At 39.0% G+C, this 21,078-nt stretch overlaps 1 protein-coding gene across 1 annotated transcript in view; it reads left to right on the top strand.

Annotated features, from left to right (window-relative positions):
- The first annotated feature begins 6,485 nt into the window (after nucleotides 1-6,485).
- HPRT1 (hypoxanthine phosphoribosyltransferase 1) overlaps nucleotides 6,486-21,078 on the top strand; it is a 32,127-nt gene continuing 17,534 nt past the window's right edge. The window contains exons 1-3 of the mRNA XM_060002903.1: nucleotides 6,486-6,664; nucleotides 15,957-16,063; nucleotides 17,480-17,663. Coding sequence (XP_059858886.1) covers nucleotides 6,638-6,664; nucleotides 15,957-16,063; nucleotides 17,480-17,663 — 318 coding nt within the window. The 5' untranslated portion in view covers nucleotides 6,486-6,637. The remainder of the gene's footprint in view (nucleotides 6,665-15,956; nucleotides 16,064-17,479; nucleotides 17,664-21,078) is intronic.

Here is a 21,078-nt window from a genome sequence, read left to right as displayed (position 1 = left end):
AATTACTCTTGGGACTTCCCTGGAGGTCCAGTGGTTAGGACTCCACGCTTTCACTGCCGAGGGCCTGGATTCAATCACAGGTCGGGGAACTAAGACCCTGCGAGCCGCGTGGCATGGCCAAAACAAACAAACAAATAAATAAATATAAATTACTCTTTAAAAGCTTATTATAAGACTCTTGGTTTTTATCATCATGATTTAAATTATAACCTAGTGCCCAGAGCTTGGTTTCTAACGCCACTCTCCAATGAAAGGAACCAGGGCTTTTGGGGGAAATGGCTGATTCCAAGGCTAGGGCAGGGAAAGTACAAGATGAGCCTAGAATATCATGCGGTGCCAGAAATTAAGAAAGTGCCCAGGACTTCCCTGGCAGTCCAGTGGTTAAGACTCCATGCTCCCAGTGCAGGGGGCACGGGTTTGATCCCCTGGTTGGGGGAACTAAGGATCCCGCATGCTGCATGGCGCGGCAAAAAAAAAAAAAAAAGTGCTCAAAGAATGGTGGGGAAATATCAAGACACAGGAGCCAACATAGAGGGACTCCCAACAGCCAAATCTTGGGCAATTTGGGCAACAAAGTAATGCTATTAATGGATCATTACCTATAAGATAAAATTGGAACCCGTGAGTCCATGACGATATAAATAATTTAATAAATAATGACTGGGGAGAAGGGAACGCTCTCCATTATAATAGCATTTCAGCTAATAAACTAAGAAGGAATGATGTTAATAGGAAAATCAACATTTGACATACACCCCAGTAATAATTACTTCAGGCAAGAATCATCAGTGGATGCTAAAATTGGTGAAAGTTTGATGAGGAACAATATTTACATAGTCTTAGTATCATTCCTCATAACCTTTATTAGTTACAAAGGGGAAAATAGTATCTTATAGTGAAGAAACCTGGCAGACACTGCCTTAACTGAGTGATCCAAATGAACATCAGTAATGGGACAGATTGGTAGCATATGCCTCCAAATACGAAGCACTGTGAAGGACACACCATCACAGCTGCTGTATTTCTGACCCAAAATGGAATGCCTGAAATTTAATGAGGCCGTACCATTGGACAAACCCAAATTGAGGGAAATTGTACAGAATAATAACTCACCAGTGCCCTTCAAAATTGTCAAGATCATATATACACTATTGATACTATGTATAAAATAGTTAACTAATGAGAATCTACTGTATAGCACAGGGAACTCTACTCAATGGTCTGCGGTGACCTAAAGGGGAAGGAAATCCAAAAAAGAGGGGATATATGTGTATGCATAGTTGATTCACTTTGCTGTACAGTAGAAACTAACACAACATTGTAAAGCAACTATACTCCAATTAAAAAAAAAAGTCAAGATCACAAAGAGTGAGGAACTGTTCCAGAATGATGGAGACTTAAGGATATGCAACATGCATTCCTGGATTCAGCGTGGTCCAGGAAAGGGACAGTAACGAGACAATTGGTGAAATTTAAATAAGGGTTCTAGATTAGTTAACACTGTTGTAGCAATGTGAGTTTCCTGATTTTGATCATTGTACTGGGTGTGGTTGTATTGGATGTTAACACTGGGGAAGGGTATATTGGAAACTTTGAGAGAGAAAGCAAGAAGAAATAGGGCAGCAGGAGAATCAGGAAGGTGGTGTTCCGGAAGCCAAAGAGATGGCAGAGACATTCAAGAACAAAGTGATAAATAGTATCAAATGCAATGTGAAGGACAGTTATACAAGGCCAAAGATAGTGTCCATCGGATTTGGCAAGATAGCAGTCACTGGTGTTCTTTGTCAAAGCTGTTTCAGTCCAATGGTGGATGCAGAAGACAATGAAAGTTTGTTGAGGGGAGATGGGAAGTGAGAAAGTAGATAGAGCAAATATGGAGAGACTCATCACCTCTGGGCCTGGAGGATAAAGGGGAAGAAGCAGTGTAGATGCGGGTGGAAGGAACTGATGTGATTCAGGCCTGATTCCTTCCCTCTCTTCATAAGTTAATGGGTTGAGTCTTCATTCTAGAGTGAATTTGATGGGGTTGAATAGGGATGAATGTTAAGAGCATTACTGAGGGGAACAAGGCAGGGAGCTGACCAAGCACTTGTGAAGGATTGTGGAGGGGTGTTTAGGGCCCAGTTGAGGTTTGAGACCGTGAATCTGTAGAGGAACCAACCCGCATGGTTGCGGGGTTTTCTCCTACAGCCCTCCACAGTCCAACGGGTAGACAAAACAGGCTGTAGGTTGATCCAGGATGTGGCTTTGCCATTGTGGCGGAGCAGAATTAGAAGGGCACAAAGGACTTCTGGCAGTGGTGAGAGAGTGGTTCATGTGGGATGCAAACTGAACTGGGAAGTCAGGGATGTAAGGGAAGCCGAGAACAGGGTGATAGACCGTGGAATTGGAGGTCTCCCGTGGATCTGAAGCATGCTTAACGTTAGGCAGGTGGCCAAAGTGAACTGGAGAGGGAGAAAACTCTCAGAGATTGGAGGACTTCAGTTGAAGAGCTGCCATCAGCAGCATTGGAAAGCATCCCCCAGCTGGCCCTATACCATTGTAGGTATATACATTGTAGGTATATACATTCCAGTTTGCCCAAAACATTCCCAGCTTATGTGTTATCCCGGCATCTTGTCCAGTTTAGCATTTGTCCCAGATTTTTCATTTTCACACGAAGTGTATTAATAGTTGAATTGAAATAAGCCAGGATGGGTCTGTTGCATCACCACTTTTTAATTCCAGCTTCTGCCTTGGTCTCATCTACTAGCTTGTGAGATGCATGTACAGAGAACCAAATTCTCACTTTAACAGAGAGTTAAACCTAAACAACAACCAGTGATAACTCTTCTCCCTTTTCCTAAGTTTTTCCAAATACAAGGTAACTAACAGCTCCCTCTCAAGGACAGTGTGCTGGGTGTTCACTGATAACAAAGCAAGTGCACTGACACTAGGAGTTAAAGACAACCGACTCATTCTTGTCCTGGGTAGGGATTGGGGGGGGGCAGTATTCACCACTGTGCCCCTTGCTGGACACTGGGTGTGCCAGCTGGGTGTGCCCGTGCCAAAACCTGCAAGTTACAAGAAGCTGCTAGGCCACCAGTCAGTAGGCCAGTGGACACAGGGAATTACATATTTATGTGTATGTAAAATACATTCAGGAAATAGAGGCAGAAATATGTCCTGCCATAGAACGTAATACAGCGAGTAATCTGAATGCTCTTGGTACAATGGTTATGTCATTTATTATATGTTGCAAATCTACAACCCTCATTTTTTTTAAATTTGCAGTCCACCCTTTCAGCATGGGTTCAAAAAACTAAAGTGCATAACTGATAAAAAAATACCAAATTTGTTATTCCAGAAAATTGATCATGAATGTGTAACATGAACAAAACATTTTTGATAGTTATTATCACTGACTACATGAAAACCAGAAGACATGTCTACAGAGACAGCATCATCATCTACCTCAAAGGTTTGTAGTTATTTTAAGAAGGCCGTGCAGCAAAGGTGATTTAACAAGATGCAGCTGCAGAGAGGGTATCTTCATATTGCTCGTGAATGACTTTTTTTAGATCAAATAACTTCTTCAAAATTCATTTACTCATTTTTGATTTCAGGTTTCCTTGTACATGATGAAAAGTGAAACAATACCTTTTAATAAGTAGCTCTATTTGCAGGAGAACTTCACAGTTAAATGATGTCAGTTTTATATTGATATCGTGAGATGATTCACATTGAAAATCAATTATATTAGTCAGGGTTCTCCAGAGAAACAGAACTAACAGGGTATGTGTGTGTGTGTGGGGGGGGGGGGGGGGGAGAGAGAGAGAGAGAGATTTTAAGGAATTGGCACACACGGTTGTGGAGACCTGGCGAGTCCAAAATCTGATGGAGAAGGCCAACAGGCTGGACACAGGGAAGAGGTGCAGTTCCAGTCCAAAAAGGCGGCAGAATTCCTTCTTGCCTGCAGGGGAGGTCAGCCTTTGTTCTATTCAGGGCTTCAGATGATTGGATGAGGCCTACCCACATTAGGGAACGTAATCTGCTTTACTCAGAGTCCACTGATTTAAATGTTAATCTCATCCAAAAAAACACCTTCACAGAAACATCCAGAATAATGTTTGACCAAATATCTGGGCACCATGGCCAAGCCAAGTTGAAACATAAAAATTAACCATCACATTGGTTAATTCCAGTAATGGTTCAATTTGTCATCCAATTCATGGAATCAAAGTAAAGCTAATGGGAATTTATTCTGATGAAGGCGAAACATCTGACATTGAGAAAGCTATTGTAAATTCAGTTTGAAAATTCAACATTTAGGATAAGTATTTTTTAATAAATTTATTTATTTTTATTTTTGGCTGCATTGGGTCTTCACTGCTGTACACGGGCCTTCTCTAGTTGCAGTGAGTGGGGGCTACTCTTTGTTGCGGCGTGCGGGCTTCTCATTGCAGTGGCTTCTCCTTGTGGAGCACGGGCTCTAGGTGCACAGGCTTCAGTAGTTGTGGCTCATGGGCTCTAGAGCGCAGGCTCAGTAGTTGTGGTGCACGGGCTTAGCTGCTCTGTGGCATGTGGGATCTTCCCGGATCAGGGATCAAACCTGTGTCCCCTGCATTGGCAGGTGGATTCTTAACCACGGCACCACCAGGGAAGCCCTAGGATAAGTATTGTTGCAGTGATAATTTTTTTTAATAGAAATACAAGTTTTGGTGGACCACAGCACCATGGTAATGTGTGGAGCAGAAATATACTCAGAATTGGTTGTGGTACAGAAATAATTCCTCATTATGTCCACATAAGTGGATTACAAAACTGTTCTGGAAAGTCAGGAGTGGGGCAGGGGAATCTTGGGTTATACCCATGCTTTCCTTATTTCTTCCTTCATGCAGATATTCTAGTAAAGATCGGTGGCATACATAGCATATTTGACACCCAGAATGACAAAATTATACGAGAAAATTATTTTGTCTGACAAAATTATTTTCTGTAATAGTAAAAACCATTATTTTCTTGATTTCATCTTTAGTTTTGAAACAATTAAAAATTTAAAAGAATACATTTCAATTTTAAATACATTGTCCAAATTCAGTAAAATATTTCATACATTAACCAGATTTTCACTTACCAAACAAAAGGATTACGTCTTGTAGACTGCACTTTGTTTGCTGTTTTAAATTTTAAACACAAGTAAAAGCTCCAAGTTGTCACCTAGAATGACAGGGTTGAAATAATGACTGTTTCTTTGTCTTTAAAGTCAACTGGGCTTTCACCATTTATTTCAAATCTCTGTTAAAATACAGGAGTATGTGGTACCATAGGGGCTGGAGAAAGAAACTGCAAGCCAGAAGCAAGCTGGAAGGGTTCTGAAGTGTTGGTATCTAATTTAGAAACCAGTGTGGGTGGCTGAGTCCATTTGTGTCAGGGGCCAAATGTATAACCGAAAGTTCTCTGAATTAATTTCCCAGTGAAACAATGATTGTTAAAAGAATAAGTAATAAAAATGTGCTAATACGAACTTCAAAGTCTATATACCCAATGGAAATGCACTCATGTTCACCAAAAGATACGTAAAAAAACAAAAAAGTTCATAGCAGCACTATTTTTTAGAGAAAGAGACTGAAGCTCCGACTTCAATGACTTACCCCGTTTCACAAGTCACCTACCATCACATTTCCCTCAGTGGCCTTAATGGAGGCCACCAACTTTGTGCTGGGCACTGTGGTGGGTGGGTGCTGGAGCTACACAGATGAGCACGTTAGGAATGGAACAACTCTTATTTGCTTACTCGACCTATTGGAGAGTCGGGGAAGATTTTTTCACCCATTTCCGTATCGGGAATTGTGGTGGCAAAGAATATAGATCAGCAAAGGTGATAGTTCCCATTTACTGATTGTGCACTGTCCTAAGTGCTGTACCATATATATATAGATAGATAGATAGATATACATATGCACACACCATATACGTACACATCATCTTCTTTAATCCTCAACGATCCTTGTTAATAATATCCCCATTTTACTGAGACGAAAAAGAGAGGCTCAGTGAGCCTGATTCGCACAAGGTCACAGAACAGTTAAGGGTTCCCCTCACATTTGTACCCTTATCGGGCTGACTCTAGGGCTCTAGGTCTCAACTCTTATATCCAGTTAAAGATTTTTGTTAGAATCCGGCTACGAGTCAGGAAAAATGGAAGCCGCAATGCAGTCCAAGGAACCTGAAGAGCCGGCGCCCAGTTTAGGGCCACTGGGAAGAAAGGAGGGCGGTGGCAGGTCTGGGAATTTGGGAGCCTTCTGGATGGGAGACTGAGGGAAAGAGGAAGAGAGGCTGCGCGGGAGTCTCCGCTTCTTTGGGAAGAAAATTCCCACGACCACCTCGGGAGCGTGGAAAGCCGCAGGCTCCCACGGAGGGGCGCGGGGAGCGCGCGGCCGTTATGGGCGGGGCCTCGGGGCGGAGCGGGGGCGGGGCCTGCTGCGCCTCAGCTCTTAGCGGCGGCGGCGGCGGCGGCGGCGAGGAGCGCTCGGGCGGACTACTCTGCTTTCCCGCGCGGCGCCGCCTCCTGCCGCGCCTCCGCCTTCTTCTCGGCCCCGCCACCGGCTTCCTCCTCCTCAGACTGCCCTCAGCCCGCGCACCAGCCGGCTCCGTTATGGCGACCCGCAGCCCCAGCGTCGTGGTGAGCAGCCTGGCCCGCCAGGCCCGTGGCGGCGGCGGCGGCCGTTCCCTGAGACGCGGGGCCGCAGTGCGGGCTCGGGTCGGCGTGGCCCGGGGCCGGGGGGCGGGGGCGGCCGCAGCCTCCTGGGTTCGGCCGCGCGTCACACCCGGGCGGTTGGGGGGATGGAACGGTGAGGTGGGGGTGGCCGCCTCAGGAGAGCCCCGGGAAGGAGGGCTGCGTGTGGGAGGAGAGGGTGGAAATGGCGTTTTGGTTGACATGTGCCGCTTGCGAGCGTGCTATGGGGAGGGGCCGTGGGCCAGTTCGGGAATGATCTGGCGGGGTGAGGGTGGGAGCTTTCTTAGGAGGGGCTCTTCCCTGTCGATTTGCGGTGTGTGGGTGAGGTCCTCGGGGCAGCTCCATGAGAGGGACCAGGAGCACGGAAACGACCACATGGGAGGCATGCGGGGACTGGTATTTTAATCTAGTTTTGCAGACATTGTAATGATTATTTGTGGGAATGCGCATTGCCTCATTGCATCCTCACGGCAGCCTTGGCAGCGGTAACCATGCCTACCTTTTTACACACGTAGAAAGTAGTTAGCCGATATTAGGTAGCTTTCCCACGGCCCAGAGGTAGCCAGGCCTCGTAATCAGATCTGCTTGAATCCGGATCCTATGCTCTTTGATGCTGCAGGGGACAAAAAATGCGAATCTGGTCCTTACCTTCAAGGGCATTGGCACCGTAATCCGTCTTTGGTATCCTGTCTCCAGCCTCATTGGTTCTTTTCCTTGTTTCTCGAACAAGCCCAGCTGCTCCCTCCCCTTACCCTCCCATTTTGATCACGCTTGCTAAAATAGCCAACCCTCTCTCAATAGTTAAATGCCTTAGCCTGCATTATTACTATTATTATTATTATTTTAGCAGTTACCTTATTACCTGTTGATTGTCTCTCCCACAAAAACATAAACTTTATAAGGGCAGGAAGCACCGCTGTAACCCCAGCGCGTAGTACAGTGCCTGGCATGCAAGAAATTCTCAGTGATGGTCTGTTGGATGAATACATTAAATAATTAACCACTTGAGCCCTAAAAAGGGAAGGGTTCTAGTTCATATTAGGCATTGTGACTTAAGGTAAAGAGTAGTGCTCTTAATGGAGTCTGGCCTGGGATCCTGCTTGCGTGGGTTATTTACTAGCAGTGTAGCCTTGGGTAACTACCTTTCTGGATTTAAGTGTCTTATGTATAACTGAGGTGCTAACTACCTCATGGTGTTATTGAAAGGATAGCCGGTCTTTGTGAATGAACAACCTTTGCGTGGTTCCTGACTGGGAATAGTAATAATATCTATCGATGTGTTTACCTACATAGTCCTGTTTAGTCCTCAAAACAACCCTCTAACAAGAGTATGATTATCGTTTTACAGATGAGGAATCCTTGAAGCCTCAGTGAGAGGTTAAGTAACTTAACCTCTTAACGTAACATACCCAGTGTCACACAGTTATTAAGAGGAGCTCAGACTCAAACCTAGGTCTCTCTCAAGGAGGGTCCATACACTTAAATGTTATGCTAATAGTAGGTACTCAACTGTTTTTATTCAGTTGCTGAGGAAGTTAGATGCTTTTAAGCTTTGGGGTCCAATGGCTGCACCAGCATATAGTGAATTATTTTTGCTAGACCTGGCTGTTAGTTTTGTTTGAGCATCAAGATATTGATTGTGTTTTCGGTTTGCAAATTCCTGTTCCTTTTTTAATTTCCTTCCCAGAAATTGTCTTCATGTTAGCAGTGACGGACACTTAAATAGTGCTTACTGTATGCTGGTTACTAAGCCCTTTACACATATTAACTGGTTTGATATTTATTTAAAAAATTTATGTGGCTCAGAGAGGTTAAGTAACTTTCCCAAGATTACCCAGCAATACTAGGATTTGAATCTAAGCTATCTGGCCCCAGAGTCTGCTCTTAACCTCTCCACTTTTAGGTTCATAGTGACAGTAGTAGATATTTATTTAGTACTTACTATGCTTTAGGCATTGAAGTAAATATTTTGCAACATTATCTAATATAACTGCCCTAAAGATACATAATAGGAGGGAGATAGATAAACACTAGTATGACCTTGGAGGCACAGATTGGTGAGCTATTGATAACTTGCCCAGTATCACTTAGATGAAATTGACCTGCAGATCTGCCTGATATGACCCATGCTACTTGTAACTATCTCTCTAAACTTCCAGGGTAAACTTGGACACACTTGAACAAAGAACAAGCTTCTGAATGTTTGCAAGTTATTGTGAAACATCAGATACACATTATGTGGATAAAATATCTTCTAAATTTCAGGATGGTAGTGCTAGAAATGTAACCCTTATTAACTGGACTTAAATCTTACCCGGCTAATAATTTTCACAGAATTGATAAAATAGTGCATTTTTTTGGTCCACAACCCTGTCATTGTTATCAGGGTTTAGACTGACAATGTAGACCAAAATTATTCTTGGTGACCACCAAAAAATGGAGCAGTTGAGTTTGGGGGTTTCATTCTACAAATTGATTAACGTGACATGCATACTGTAGATTCATCTTAATTGTTTTCTGTCCATTTTTTGTATCTAGGTGTCACAGAAAGTCCATAGGCAGGAGGTAGGAAAAAGACAAAAGGACCAACGAGATCAGCAGAGAAGAGGGGTCTTGAAGTTCTCTTTTAGGTTTCTGTAGTTCACTAGGCAGTAACTGGGCCATGTCATTCTTTTCCCCTGTGAAGAGATGATAAAGATGTGCTAGTGTGCTCTTCTTCCTATCTGTAATTGTATATTGTGTGCATTGATAAGATTTATATGCTATAAAAGTGTCAACCACCATCGTTAATATTGAGACTGGATTGTTATTTTCCACCAGTGGCTACCAAATTACTAACAAACATTTAGAATAACTTGCTACTAATAAGAATTCAAACAAACACTTCAGATTGCTATGAAACTACTATCTTCAGCACTGTGCTTCTGATAATTGATAGACATTTATGTTTTGCCCAGAATTAACATGCCTGTTATTCCACTGTGCACACTGGAAAGGAAAGATGATAGTATTAGATAGTAGTTATGGGCCCGCTTACGTAGAAGCAGGTAATAATTTATCCCTGAGTTGAATAGAATGCTGATTTTAATTCTTGTAACCCTTAGATTCTTGTAAACCTTTTAATTCTTTTCACATTTAGGGATAAATGCATCAGTAGTTCATAATTTTGGTCTTATGATATCCTGAGTTATTACAAATTATCCCAAGGGGATGACACATCTGCTTTGGGTTTTTCTGAGAATTTTAAAGTGTCTGAATATAAAAGGTAAAAATATGCCACCTAGCCATTTCTGCCTATTCTAGAAGCTTGGAATTATTGTTGGTTACTAGGAATAAAATAAAATGTATTTTATCTATTACTGTACATCTTTTAATTCATATTTTTAAAGACTCGCTTCCTCACTTCCATTTAGTCTTGTTTGGACCCAGGAACACTGTCATTTTTTGACCACAAACAGGCTTAAGCAATCCTGCTCACAGATGATGAATTGATGTTGCATGTGTTGTCTTAGCTCGAGTTAATGTCCATGCTTACTGTAATTTTAGATAGTATATCTCTGTAATTAGACATGTGTAAACCACAAAATTTTTCATGTATGGAAACCATTATTATCGATGTGACACATAATTATTAAGAATTTGTGGCTTCAGTTTTACTGAAAAATAAAATTATTTTGGTAATTTATGATAGCAAATAGACAAAAGATAGTAATGTTACATTTTCAATAATCTTTCATATTAATAAAAGTGCCTTGTAGATTTTACCATTAACAAGTATATTACAGATAGGCTAGAATTTGAGAGCTATGTTTTAAAGCTCTGAGGAGATGCAGTCAGATTTCTGAACTGTCTGGATAAATGGTAAGTAACTGAGAGCTATTAATAACCTATCCTTTGGCCATTTCTGGCTGAACTGGAAATCAGAGTAGGAAAGGTGGATCTGCAGAGAAACCACATTTCATTTGTTTACCACTTCCAGCCCCTCCAGGGCTCTCCCCCAAATATTTTGGGGTTGGGCCCTCCCCAAAGCCATCCAGGACCTTCTTTGCGATCTTTAGCCATTTTATGTTAAGTTCATATGTTGAAGCTCTAACCCCCAATGTGATGGTATTTGGAGATGGGGCCTTTGGAAGGTAATTAGGATTAGGTACGGTCATGAGGGTGGGGCCCTGGTCTTTTAAGAAAGACACCGGAGAGTTTCCAGCCCCAGCGCTCAGCACACAGATAGCTAGGAGAAGATGGCTGCCTACAAGCCAAGAGAAGAGACGTCAGAATGAAACCTACTTTGCTGGCCCCTTGGTCTTGGACTTCCCAGCCTAAAGAACTGTGGGGAATAAATTACTGTTGTTTAAGCCACCCGGTCTACAGTATTTTGTTGTGGCAGACTAATGCAGTTCTTTTAGAAGGTGTTGGTAATAACCACGTGCTTAGACACGCAACACCAAGTCACAAATAATAAAACAGATGTGATTTATACTCATATACAAAGTTGGGCATTGCTATTGCCTAGTTGATTTAGAAGGCTGTGCTAATTCAGTATCAGAGACATACCAGTCTAATTTACTCAGTTTATATCCTAGGCAACAGAATATATTGACTACTTTAAGCTTGATATTGCTTTAGGAGGGAGTCATTGGTGCTGGCTGACCTTGGGTTCCATGTTTATCTTTAGTGTGTATAACCGCTTTTGATAATCACACGTTTGTGGGCTTCTGAAGTTAGATTTGGTACAGATTATAAGCTTTAATGTGCTGTATAGTTAGTTATATGTGTATATGTCTTTTCCATTAGATTATATGCTCTTTGAAGGCTCTAAATTTATAATCATCTTTGTATCCCCCTACAAAATCTATTGCATAGTACCTTAATCAAGGTGGGTGCTGGATGCATTTTTATATAATTAAACATATTGCAATCCCTTCCTATCAGAGTACCCACTGGATTGTTAACTAATCCATGTTAGATGGGGTTAATTAATACCAGATATTAACCAATATCAGATGGAACAAATAAGGGCTGATAAGATTAAAGGCCACCAAGTATATTTCTCTCTAGCTCTTCTAGAGATTGAGATTATTAGCCCTGTTTAATATGAAGCTTTGGTGCTTGGGATGATTAAAACAAATTCCTGTCTATTGAATTATATCTTCTGTTATTTCTTATTGTCAGTGGTCTAGGTGCAAGCAAGGCTTCTGAGAGTTTGAGTACCCTCCTAAACTCCCATAATACTTTTTCTGTATTTTTAAAATAGTTTCACACTGTCTTATGGTTTTTCATGTATATGTCATATCTTCTACTACACTGTAAGCTCTTTGAGGGTAGTTGTGTCAAATTTATCTAATCCTCTCTAGTATGTACAACATAGTAGGTACTCAATAAATATTTGAGTGAGTGTTGGTGATAAGAATTACAGGTCCTGAATAAGGTCCTCACCATTTAACAATTACTATTCTAATACATATTTGAACATTAAATATGAATTTTTAAAACTTGGATTTTTCATTAATGTAAAATTGAGAAAAAGTGATGTTGGTGCCTTGTTATCATTTAAATAAATTGCTTCCTGTTTAACTTTATTTGAAACATACACAGGTACACATATTAGTATAATGAACCCTCATGTAGTCCTTGCCCAGTTCTGACAATTATCTATGCATGGCCAAATCATATGTTTCTTAAATTAGGACCCCCATAAATACACCCCATGTATTTATAGTGAATTATAACAAAGTTGTGAACTTATGCCTAAAGTACCTCAAGTGATACAGGTTTTATGAATTCTTATTTTTGCCTTTTGGGAAGAGTTATATTGACATGTTTTTTTAATCTTGAAATAACATATCAACCCTTTTACACGGAATGTGATATGTAAATCTAATAGTATTGATTGAAAATAAAACCTTTTGAATTGGAAAAAAGAATTTTTTTAATTAAAAAACATTTTTTTGCCACGCTACACAGCTTGTGGAATCTTAGTTCCCCAACCGGGGCCCTCAGCAGTGAAAGCGCAGAGTCCTAACCACTGGACCGCCAGGGAAGTCCCTGAATTGGAAATTAATTTGGCGTGTTGACAGAGAGAGAATTCCTATTTGGGGGGGGGTACATCTGTGCTGGTCTGTCTGTGTTAAACTGCATGTTTGGGATGAACTCTGGGCAGAATTCACATTGGCTTTGATTGAGACAAACAAGACTCTTGAAGTTCTTAGGCTGCCTGCAAAACCCATAGCCAGGCACTGAGCCATTTTCACAGAACCAGTAGGCTTTATAAGTGTTGCATGTTTCAAAGAGTCCTGGGTGGGTCCTGGTTTATGCTTATGGCAGAAGCAGTGAGTAACTGGGAGGAAGGGGTGAGTAAGTCTCAGGGAAGCCATTTTGGTGCTCCGGATCTTGACTTTAAAAGCACTATGAAATGGTACGTTTTCATTCTTGTCAGGTAATAGCAGATCTGTTCTGATGAGCCTGATATCAATGTTTGTCCTCTTGTAGCATCTAGCAAGGTCTAGCTCTTCTTTTCCCAGAACTTTTAACTAAATTTCAGTTTATAAAATTTAGAAAAGTAATGCTTGCTTGTTATGAAGCATTATAAAAGTAATGCTTGCTTGAAATACTCTTGTAGATGACACAAATGTCCTAGTCCCATTCTTTTTTTTTAACATCTTTATTGGAGTATAATTGCTTTACAGTAGTGTGTTAGTTTCTGCTTTATAACAAAGTGAATCAGCTATACGTATACATATATCCCCATATCTCCTCCCTCTTGCGCCTCCCTCCCACCCCCCCATCCCACCCCTCTAGGTGGTCGCAAAGTACCGAGCTGATCTCCCTGTGCTATGCGGCTGCTTCCCACTAGCTATCTATTTTACATTTGGTAGTGTAGATATGTCCATGCCACTCTCTCACTTCGTCCCAGCTTACCCTTCCCCCACCCGTGTCCTCAAGTCCATTCTCTACATTTGTGTCTTTATTTCTGTCCTGCCCTTAGGTTCAGAACCATTTTTTTTTTTTAGATTCCATATATATGTGTTAGTATACGGTATTTGTCTTTCTCTTTCTGACTTACTTTACTCTGTATGACAGTCTCTAGGTCCATCCACCTCACTACAAATAACTCAATTTCATTTCTTTTATGGCTGAGTAATATTCCATTGTATATATGTGCCACATCTTCTTTATCCATTCATCTGTCGATGCACACTTAAGTTGCTTCCATGTCCTGGCTATTGTAAATAGAGCTGCAGTGAACATTGTGGTACATGACTCTTTTTGAATTATGGTTTTCTCAGGGTATATGCCCAGTAGTGGGATTGCTGGGTTGTATGATAGCTCTATTTTAGTTTTTTTAAGGAACCTCCATACTCCCATTCTTTTTATAGTAAATGTCTTCTGAAATAAGCCTGATGACAATGTTTAGCAGATACATTAGTACTTCACCTTAGAGGACCTGGCATAATCTTTTGCCCCTCAAAATAGGATTTTTTTTCCTGCATATGAAAGTAATACATGTTTTTAAAAAAACAAATCAATATTGACTTCACACCTCGTGCCGAGCGAGTGCCTGTGCACTATGTGCTGCTGGAGCTTACCTGTGGGCATGTCCCAGTCCACCTGCCTGAGTCACTGCCAGGCTCCTGGCCACGTGCTCCAAGCAGAAGCGGTGCACAGCTACTACCAGTCTGACATGACGGTACTTGAAATTCCACCGAAGTCTGGAAAACTCAGAGCTCTTGGGACTGAAAGAGAGATGATGTGAACCTCAAATTTCTTAGAATATAATTATCAATTCTGTGAATAATAAATGTATCTTAAGTATATATTTTAGAAATTTATTGAAAACCAAGCTACTTGTCCTTAAGCACCTAATACAGTGCTGACTGAAGGAGGAGGTACTCAATAGATATTAACTGATGCAGTGAGATTTAATTATGGTTTGACCAGTATTTCTTGCAAACTGCCAGAGTTCATGTCATCAGCTTCTTGAATGTGATTTGGAAGATACTTAGTCTTGAATGTCATGTGAGACAGTATTATAATTGTGGTTTGTGTCTTTGAATAAGCTTTAAATATAATGCTGAGTGGGAATTATAAATCAACTATAATTTTTTTAAAAAGTGAAATTGGCAGTGGGGAAAAAAAAAGAAGTCAAAGTGTAGAAAGTGGCAGGTCCCCACTTCTTACAGTTGACTATTGTTTGGTATATTCTTCCATACCCACCCTTTCTTTCTTCCTCTCTCCCTCTCTCTCCTCTTTTTTTAACTTTTTGTATTAAAATTTTTTTGTTTGTAGATTTGGTTTTAATATATCATAAAATTTCCCCATACTTTTCACATATGTATATAAAAACACATACTACCACAAATAATTTATAAGAAAGACTTGATATTTTTAAAAAGCAATATGTACTCACTGAAGAAAATTTGGGATATATAGTATAAAGAGTTAAATAAAATCGCTGTAACTCCCCTCCGCAAGACAAAAGTTTTTTATGATTTTGTTATATTTTTCTGTGTTTATAGGCCCATTATATAATTATAAAACTGTAATCATAGTACATTTTACCACCACAGGTCCCTCATCATCAGTGTTATTAAACATTTTGCATTATAAGGACTGGACATATCAAGACGACCAATATGTGGTCCTACTCAAACAATCTTAGAGTATCTATTATGAAGGCACCTCATGAGTTGATTATAACAATCTCAGACTTCTAGAAGTTTGGATTTTTAAGGAATCACTTAGCTTTTTTGGTGATTTTTTTTTCCTACTGTGAGATGAGAGAGACTCTTTGGGTTTGAGGTGGGGAACAGCAGTTTTTCTTGCTCGCTGTAATATTTTAACTTGCTAGACTATACTGTATTAAGCATTTTTTACTAAATTTTCAAACATTTGCAAAAGTCGGGAGAATAATATAATGGATCCCCATATACTCATCACGCGTTTATAATATTGTCAAGATTTTGCCACATTTGTCTTAGCTCTTTAAAGTTTTTCTTTTACTCTGCTGAACTAAAGAAAATTTCATGTCATTTTACTTCTGTAATCTTAACTATTCATCTCTAAAACATGTGGTTGATTTCTTATATAACTGTAATTCATTATCATACCTACGAAATTACAGAAAGTTCTTGATATCATACCTAAATTTCTGTGATAGGCTAAGGGTTCTAAACGTCTAAATCCAATCAAGTGTTTGTATCATGAAATGCTCTCACTGAAAACAGCCATATTTCTCTTTCAGATTAGTGATGATGAACCAGGTTATGACCTAGATTTATTTTGTATACCTAATCATTATGCTGAGGATTTGGAAAAGGTGTTTATTCCTCATGGACTAATTATGGACAGGTTAGTACGATCTTAAATTGAAATTTTGTTTTTTTCTTATATTAATTTCAAGTGTCAGCAACTGTTTTAAGTAGTTGATGTTTGAACATGAACTAGACCAGCTTGTCACATAATAGATGCTTTCTGTTTTAAAAGCCCTCTTGACAAAAAAGGGAGGAAGGGAGAGCTTACTAATTACCCAGTATAAGTCATAGTATACTGGGAATCTGTAGGGAGTAGAATAAAGTAAATATTGAAGGGAGATTGGAAGAATGAACTCTAGGCACAAAGTCTGATTTCTCAACCCTGAACAGGGTAATGGACTGGGGCTGAATCACGGGAAGACAAGGTCAGATTTTGATGATTATGCACGTCTAGCTTGAAAATTTCCTGTTAAATGAATTGCAGTGAAAAACTTTACTTGTTATTTAAATGCTTGCCTTGTGTGTCTGGCTGTTGTTTTTTATTTTAAAATTATAATATCAATATTATAACTCTATTCTAATATAGCTATATTCTAGAATTCTAAAATATTCTAACTATAGAGGCTTAAACAAGAAGAGTGAAGTTCTCTCAGCCTGCTGTACACATTTCCTCCCTATACATTGGCCATGTACATATACTATATATTTTAACACATGGGTATTACTATCATATAGGTCTAAAATTTATTGGGCATTTTTTCATATTAATACATCCAGAACTATCTCATATATTTTAAAGGTTGCATGGCATTCCATTTTCTGGCTGTACCATAATTGATATAACCAGTTCCTTATTGATTAGGTGCAAGATGTCTCCATTATTTTGCTTTTGCAGATCATACTAGAAGGGAACATCGTTTTATAGATGTTTGGGCAGTTGCTCAAATTTATCCACGGGGAAATTTTGTGACAAGGGGAAGGTGTTTATTGAATGTTTTGATACTGCCAAATTATCCTCCAAAAAGTTTATATTAATTTATACTCCCAATGGTATATGAGAGTGCTCTTTCCTTACAATCTCTTCTAATATTGTATTATTGGAATTTGCTGGTTTGATAGGTGAAAATTGTATCTTATTTTAATTTGCGTTTTTAAAATTTATGATAGATGTAACAGTACACTTGGATTTGGAAGGTTTTTGAAATTTTTATCTTCACTTTATGAGCAAGGATATTATACTTCATGGGGGCAAAGGATGTGTTTTGTTGAAGTTTAATCTTTTTTCTTTTTTTTTTTTTTTTTAATGCTTGGCTGAGCCTCGCAGCTTTCGGGATCTGAGTTTCCCAGACCAGGGATCGAACCTAGGGCCACGGCACTGAAAGTGCCGAGTCCTAACGACTGGACTGCCAGGGAATTCGAAGTTTAATCTTTAAGGGATGTTTGTTGTAAAGTTTAAATGTTCCTTTTATAATATAATTTAATTTCTATTAAATTCTTGATTTTATTTCTGTAGGACTGAACGGCTGGCTCGAGATGTGATGAAGGAGATGGGAGGCCATCACATCGTGGCCCTCTGTGTGCTCAAGGGGGGCTATAAATTCTTTGCTGACCTGCTGGATTACATCAAAGCACTGAACAGAAATAGTGATAGATCTATACCTATGACTGTAGATTTTATCAGACTGAAGAGCTACTGTGTAAGTATATTTAATGCATGTTTAAAATAAACGTGGCATTTTTATTATATGTATCCTATATGTATGAGCTTTAGCTGGTTATATATAAATTCCATTAGCTTATAACTTATACAACTAAAGAACCAAAATTGATCTACATAATAGATAAAAACAAAACCATATGAATTCAAATTAACATTAATTTGATGTGAAGGACTATGTTTTGCTGAAATAAAAACAAAACAAAACAAAAAAACCCATGGCAACTGTAGGTTTTCCTGTATGTTTTTGAAGCTCTGCAAACTATACTTACATGTTCATTTTACTTGGTTAGAGTGAGATTTTCTAATATATTCCCTAGTACTGTATATCCAAGTAAATATTGTCTTTTTCAAACTAGTCGCCTATACTTATTTTAAAGGTTCTTTGGTTTACTTTTGTTTTGTTTTGTTTTGGATTTTGAAAAACCCGTTTTCGGAATTGCTCTTGGGACTTGGGGGATATACTCTTTTGACTGTACTTACTGGTGGCAGATGTCCTCTCTGGAGCTAGATTGACTTGAGGGGGAGTCGTATTTGGAGTTAGGTGTGAGTAATAAGGTGGGTCAACAGTTGTCTCTTAGAAAGTGCGTATGGAGCGAGAGCATTAGCACATTGAAAAGACCACTTTTGAGTCACAGTCGCTTTGTCTGTGTCACACAATCTCAAATGCTTCAGAATATTGACACTTTGTGGTGAATCAAAATCCAAGTCATCTTTACTCGTGAATTTCATCATCCACAATTTCTTTGATCGTGTGAATGTTTGATTTTTATTACTTCATACTGTTGCTTTTTTTCTGGTTGTATGTTGTCATTGTAGTTCCTGAGAGTTACTCCTTTCCTTAAAAATAGGATTTTTCCTAGCTTCTTCAAGGATTAGAATAAATGTCTGATCTTTGCTCTTTCATGAGTCAGTATTGTAGTGCATCTTTGTAGAAACTTGGCTTATGTTTACATTTTCATTGAGCATAAGACCACTTATCTACATTTAACTTTCAGCCTCCATTCTCTTCGTTAATCATCTATTTGACCCAAGTCTTTGACCTTTTCTCCATTTTCATCAGTCCTGTGGGTGATTGGACAGCCATTTAAGCATTATCATAGACATTTTCCCTATCCTGTTAAAACCCTTTGTGCTCATATATCATGACATTACTTCATACTCATAAGCTCCTTTTAACGTGTCAGAGTCTCACTTGAATTAAAGACTTGCTTAAATACAAAATTTGGATTTTTACTCAACAGAAGTTATTTATTTTGCTGATTTACACTAAGATTTAATTCTAGGCAGTATAGCTGCCCAGGCTTTAATATGTTGTTGCTTAGAGGCAAAACATGGGCTTACAGTCCAGGGCTTGATTTCTCTGTTTGGTCTTCTTAAGCACCGCCCCCCCGCCCCCCACATGTGCACATAAAAATCAATTTTGTTACTTTATGACTTATACTTCATTGCTCTGGGGACTTGTGCAGAATGTTCTTTCTGTGAAAAGAAAGCTCATTAAAAAACTGAGAGGAGTTTAATATTTTTAAGAGTATTTTATAGTTATAGAGCAATTTTGAAGCGGTAGAAACACTTTGACATTTTAATTCCATTTTCTACTTTTAGTTTTTTTCCTGTTTGTTGTTTTTTATTTTTATTTTTTTGTTTGTTTGTTTTTGGCCACGCTGCGTGGCATGCAGGATCTTAGTTCCCCAACCAGGGATCGAACCTGTGCCCCCTGCAGTGGAAGCTTGGAGTCTTAATCAGTGGACCACCAGGGAAGTCCTAGTTTTTTTCCTATTAGTTTCAGATGTTAGAGGATTGTTAAGCTGAACTCCTCAACTGATAAAAAGCGTTGGAACATTCAACATGATTAAAGCAAACATTTAGGTAAATTTTCACATAGAGAAAAAAGTATCTGTTCTGTTTTATGTGAAATTCTGTGTAGATTTACTACTAAACAATAGAAATTAGGAAAACCATATACTTTCTGTTGATTTGAAGTAACATTTCTACCCTATTTAATAATTCATCAGCTTGTTGTGGAAGATAGTCACATGTGCCTATAAAAAAACAGGCAATTTAATTTGATATAATCATAAAATGGGAATTTAAAATTGCAGCATCAGTAACATTGATGTTAATGCAGTTTTACATGTTGATCTTGACCAGTTTGAAACAGTGAATTAAACATTAACTGTTCTGTACTTATCCTAAAGAAATGCTCCATGAACTATTAAATGTTCCCAGAATATATAAAGAGCCATAATAATATTAACACACCCCATCTAGTTTTTCTTCAGAATGAAAATTGTATTTTTCCGATTAAAAAATACATGTTTATTATAAAGAACATACAACCATGGAAAGTTATAAAGGAATTAAGTCACCCTAAATTCCACTACCACTTTTATTTCTAATATTTTGAAGAATTTTCTCTCTGTGTATATACACTCACATTATAGTTTACATACTTAGAGTAGCTAGGCAGAATTTTATTTGCTTAGTGCCTAGTTGACAGATTGCCTGGGGATTCCAAATACCATGTTTCATTAAATCTTAGCACTGATTTTAAGATTTACCACTATTTTTTGTACTGCTAAGAAAGAAGACGCTGTCAGTTATTGTTGTAAGTTGCTGTTGATTGTAATATGTCAGTTTCAGGGGTATTAAAATGTGAATGTACATCTTAGAACAATAAAATGTAGTACTATATATTCAATGACTTTTCTATCCCTAAGGCTCTGTGATATTAAAAAAAGACACAGTTGATAAGTGTGCAAATGTATTTTCTCTGTTGTGAGTTCAATTTTGCAGTGAATTTTTTTTTTTACTAAAATAGTTTAATTTAAAAAAAAAATGAGGAAGTCTCGAGAGGGAAAGTTGTCCAACAAGTAAATTTTTTGTGGGAATATTTTTTGTGGGCCCTAAGCAAAGGAGAAATTAACCTGATTTATGGTGTGTCCAGACTAAATGGCTTATGTTAAAATGAAATTCTTCTTAGAATTTTATTTTATTTATTTTTCATTATTATTATTTTAAAAATATTTATTTATTTATTTATTTGGTTGTGTCGGGTTTTAGTTGCAGCAGGCGGGCTCCTTAGTTGCAGCATGCATGTGGGATCTAGTTCCTGGTCCAGGGATCGAACCCAGGCCCCCTGCATTGGGAGTGTAGAGTCTTAACCACTGCACCACCAGGCAAGTCCCTCTTCTTAGGATTTTAAATCTTGCAGAAAACTTTTGAGTTATGAATTATTATCTCCATGTACATTTGAGAACAATGAGGGGCAGAGGGATTAAGTGACTTGCCCAGGATCATACAGGTCTTCAATTTGAACACAGGCCTTTAATTCTGTGCAGAACTGAGAGTCTTATTTGGGAAAACTTTTAACTGACTTGGATCCTCTAATATGG

This window comes from Delphinus delphis, chromosome X, assembly GCF_949987515.2.
Source record: "Delphinus delphis chromosome X, mDelDel1.2, whole genome shotgun sequence".
Lineage (NCBI taxonomy): Eukaryota > Metazoa > Chordata > Mammalia > Artiodactyla > Delphinidae > Delphinus > Delphinus delphis.
Note: the sequence above shows the minus strand (reverse complement) of the source record. Positions and strands in the feature narration are given on the sequence as shown.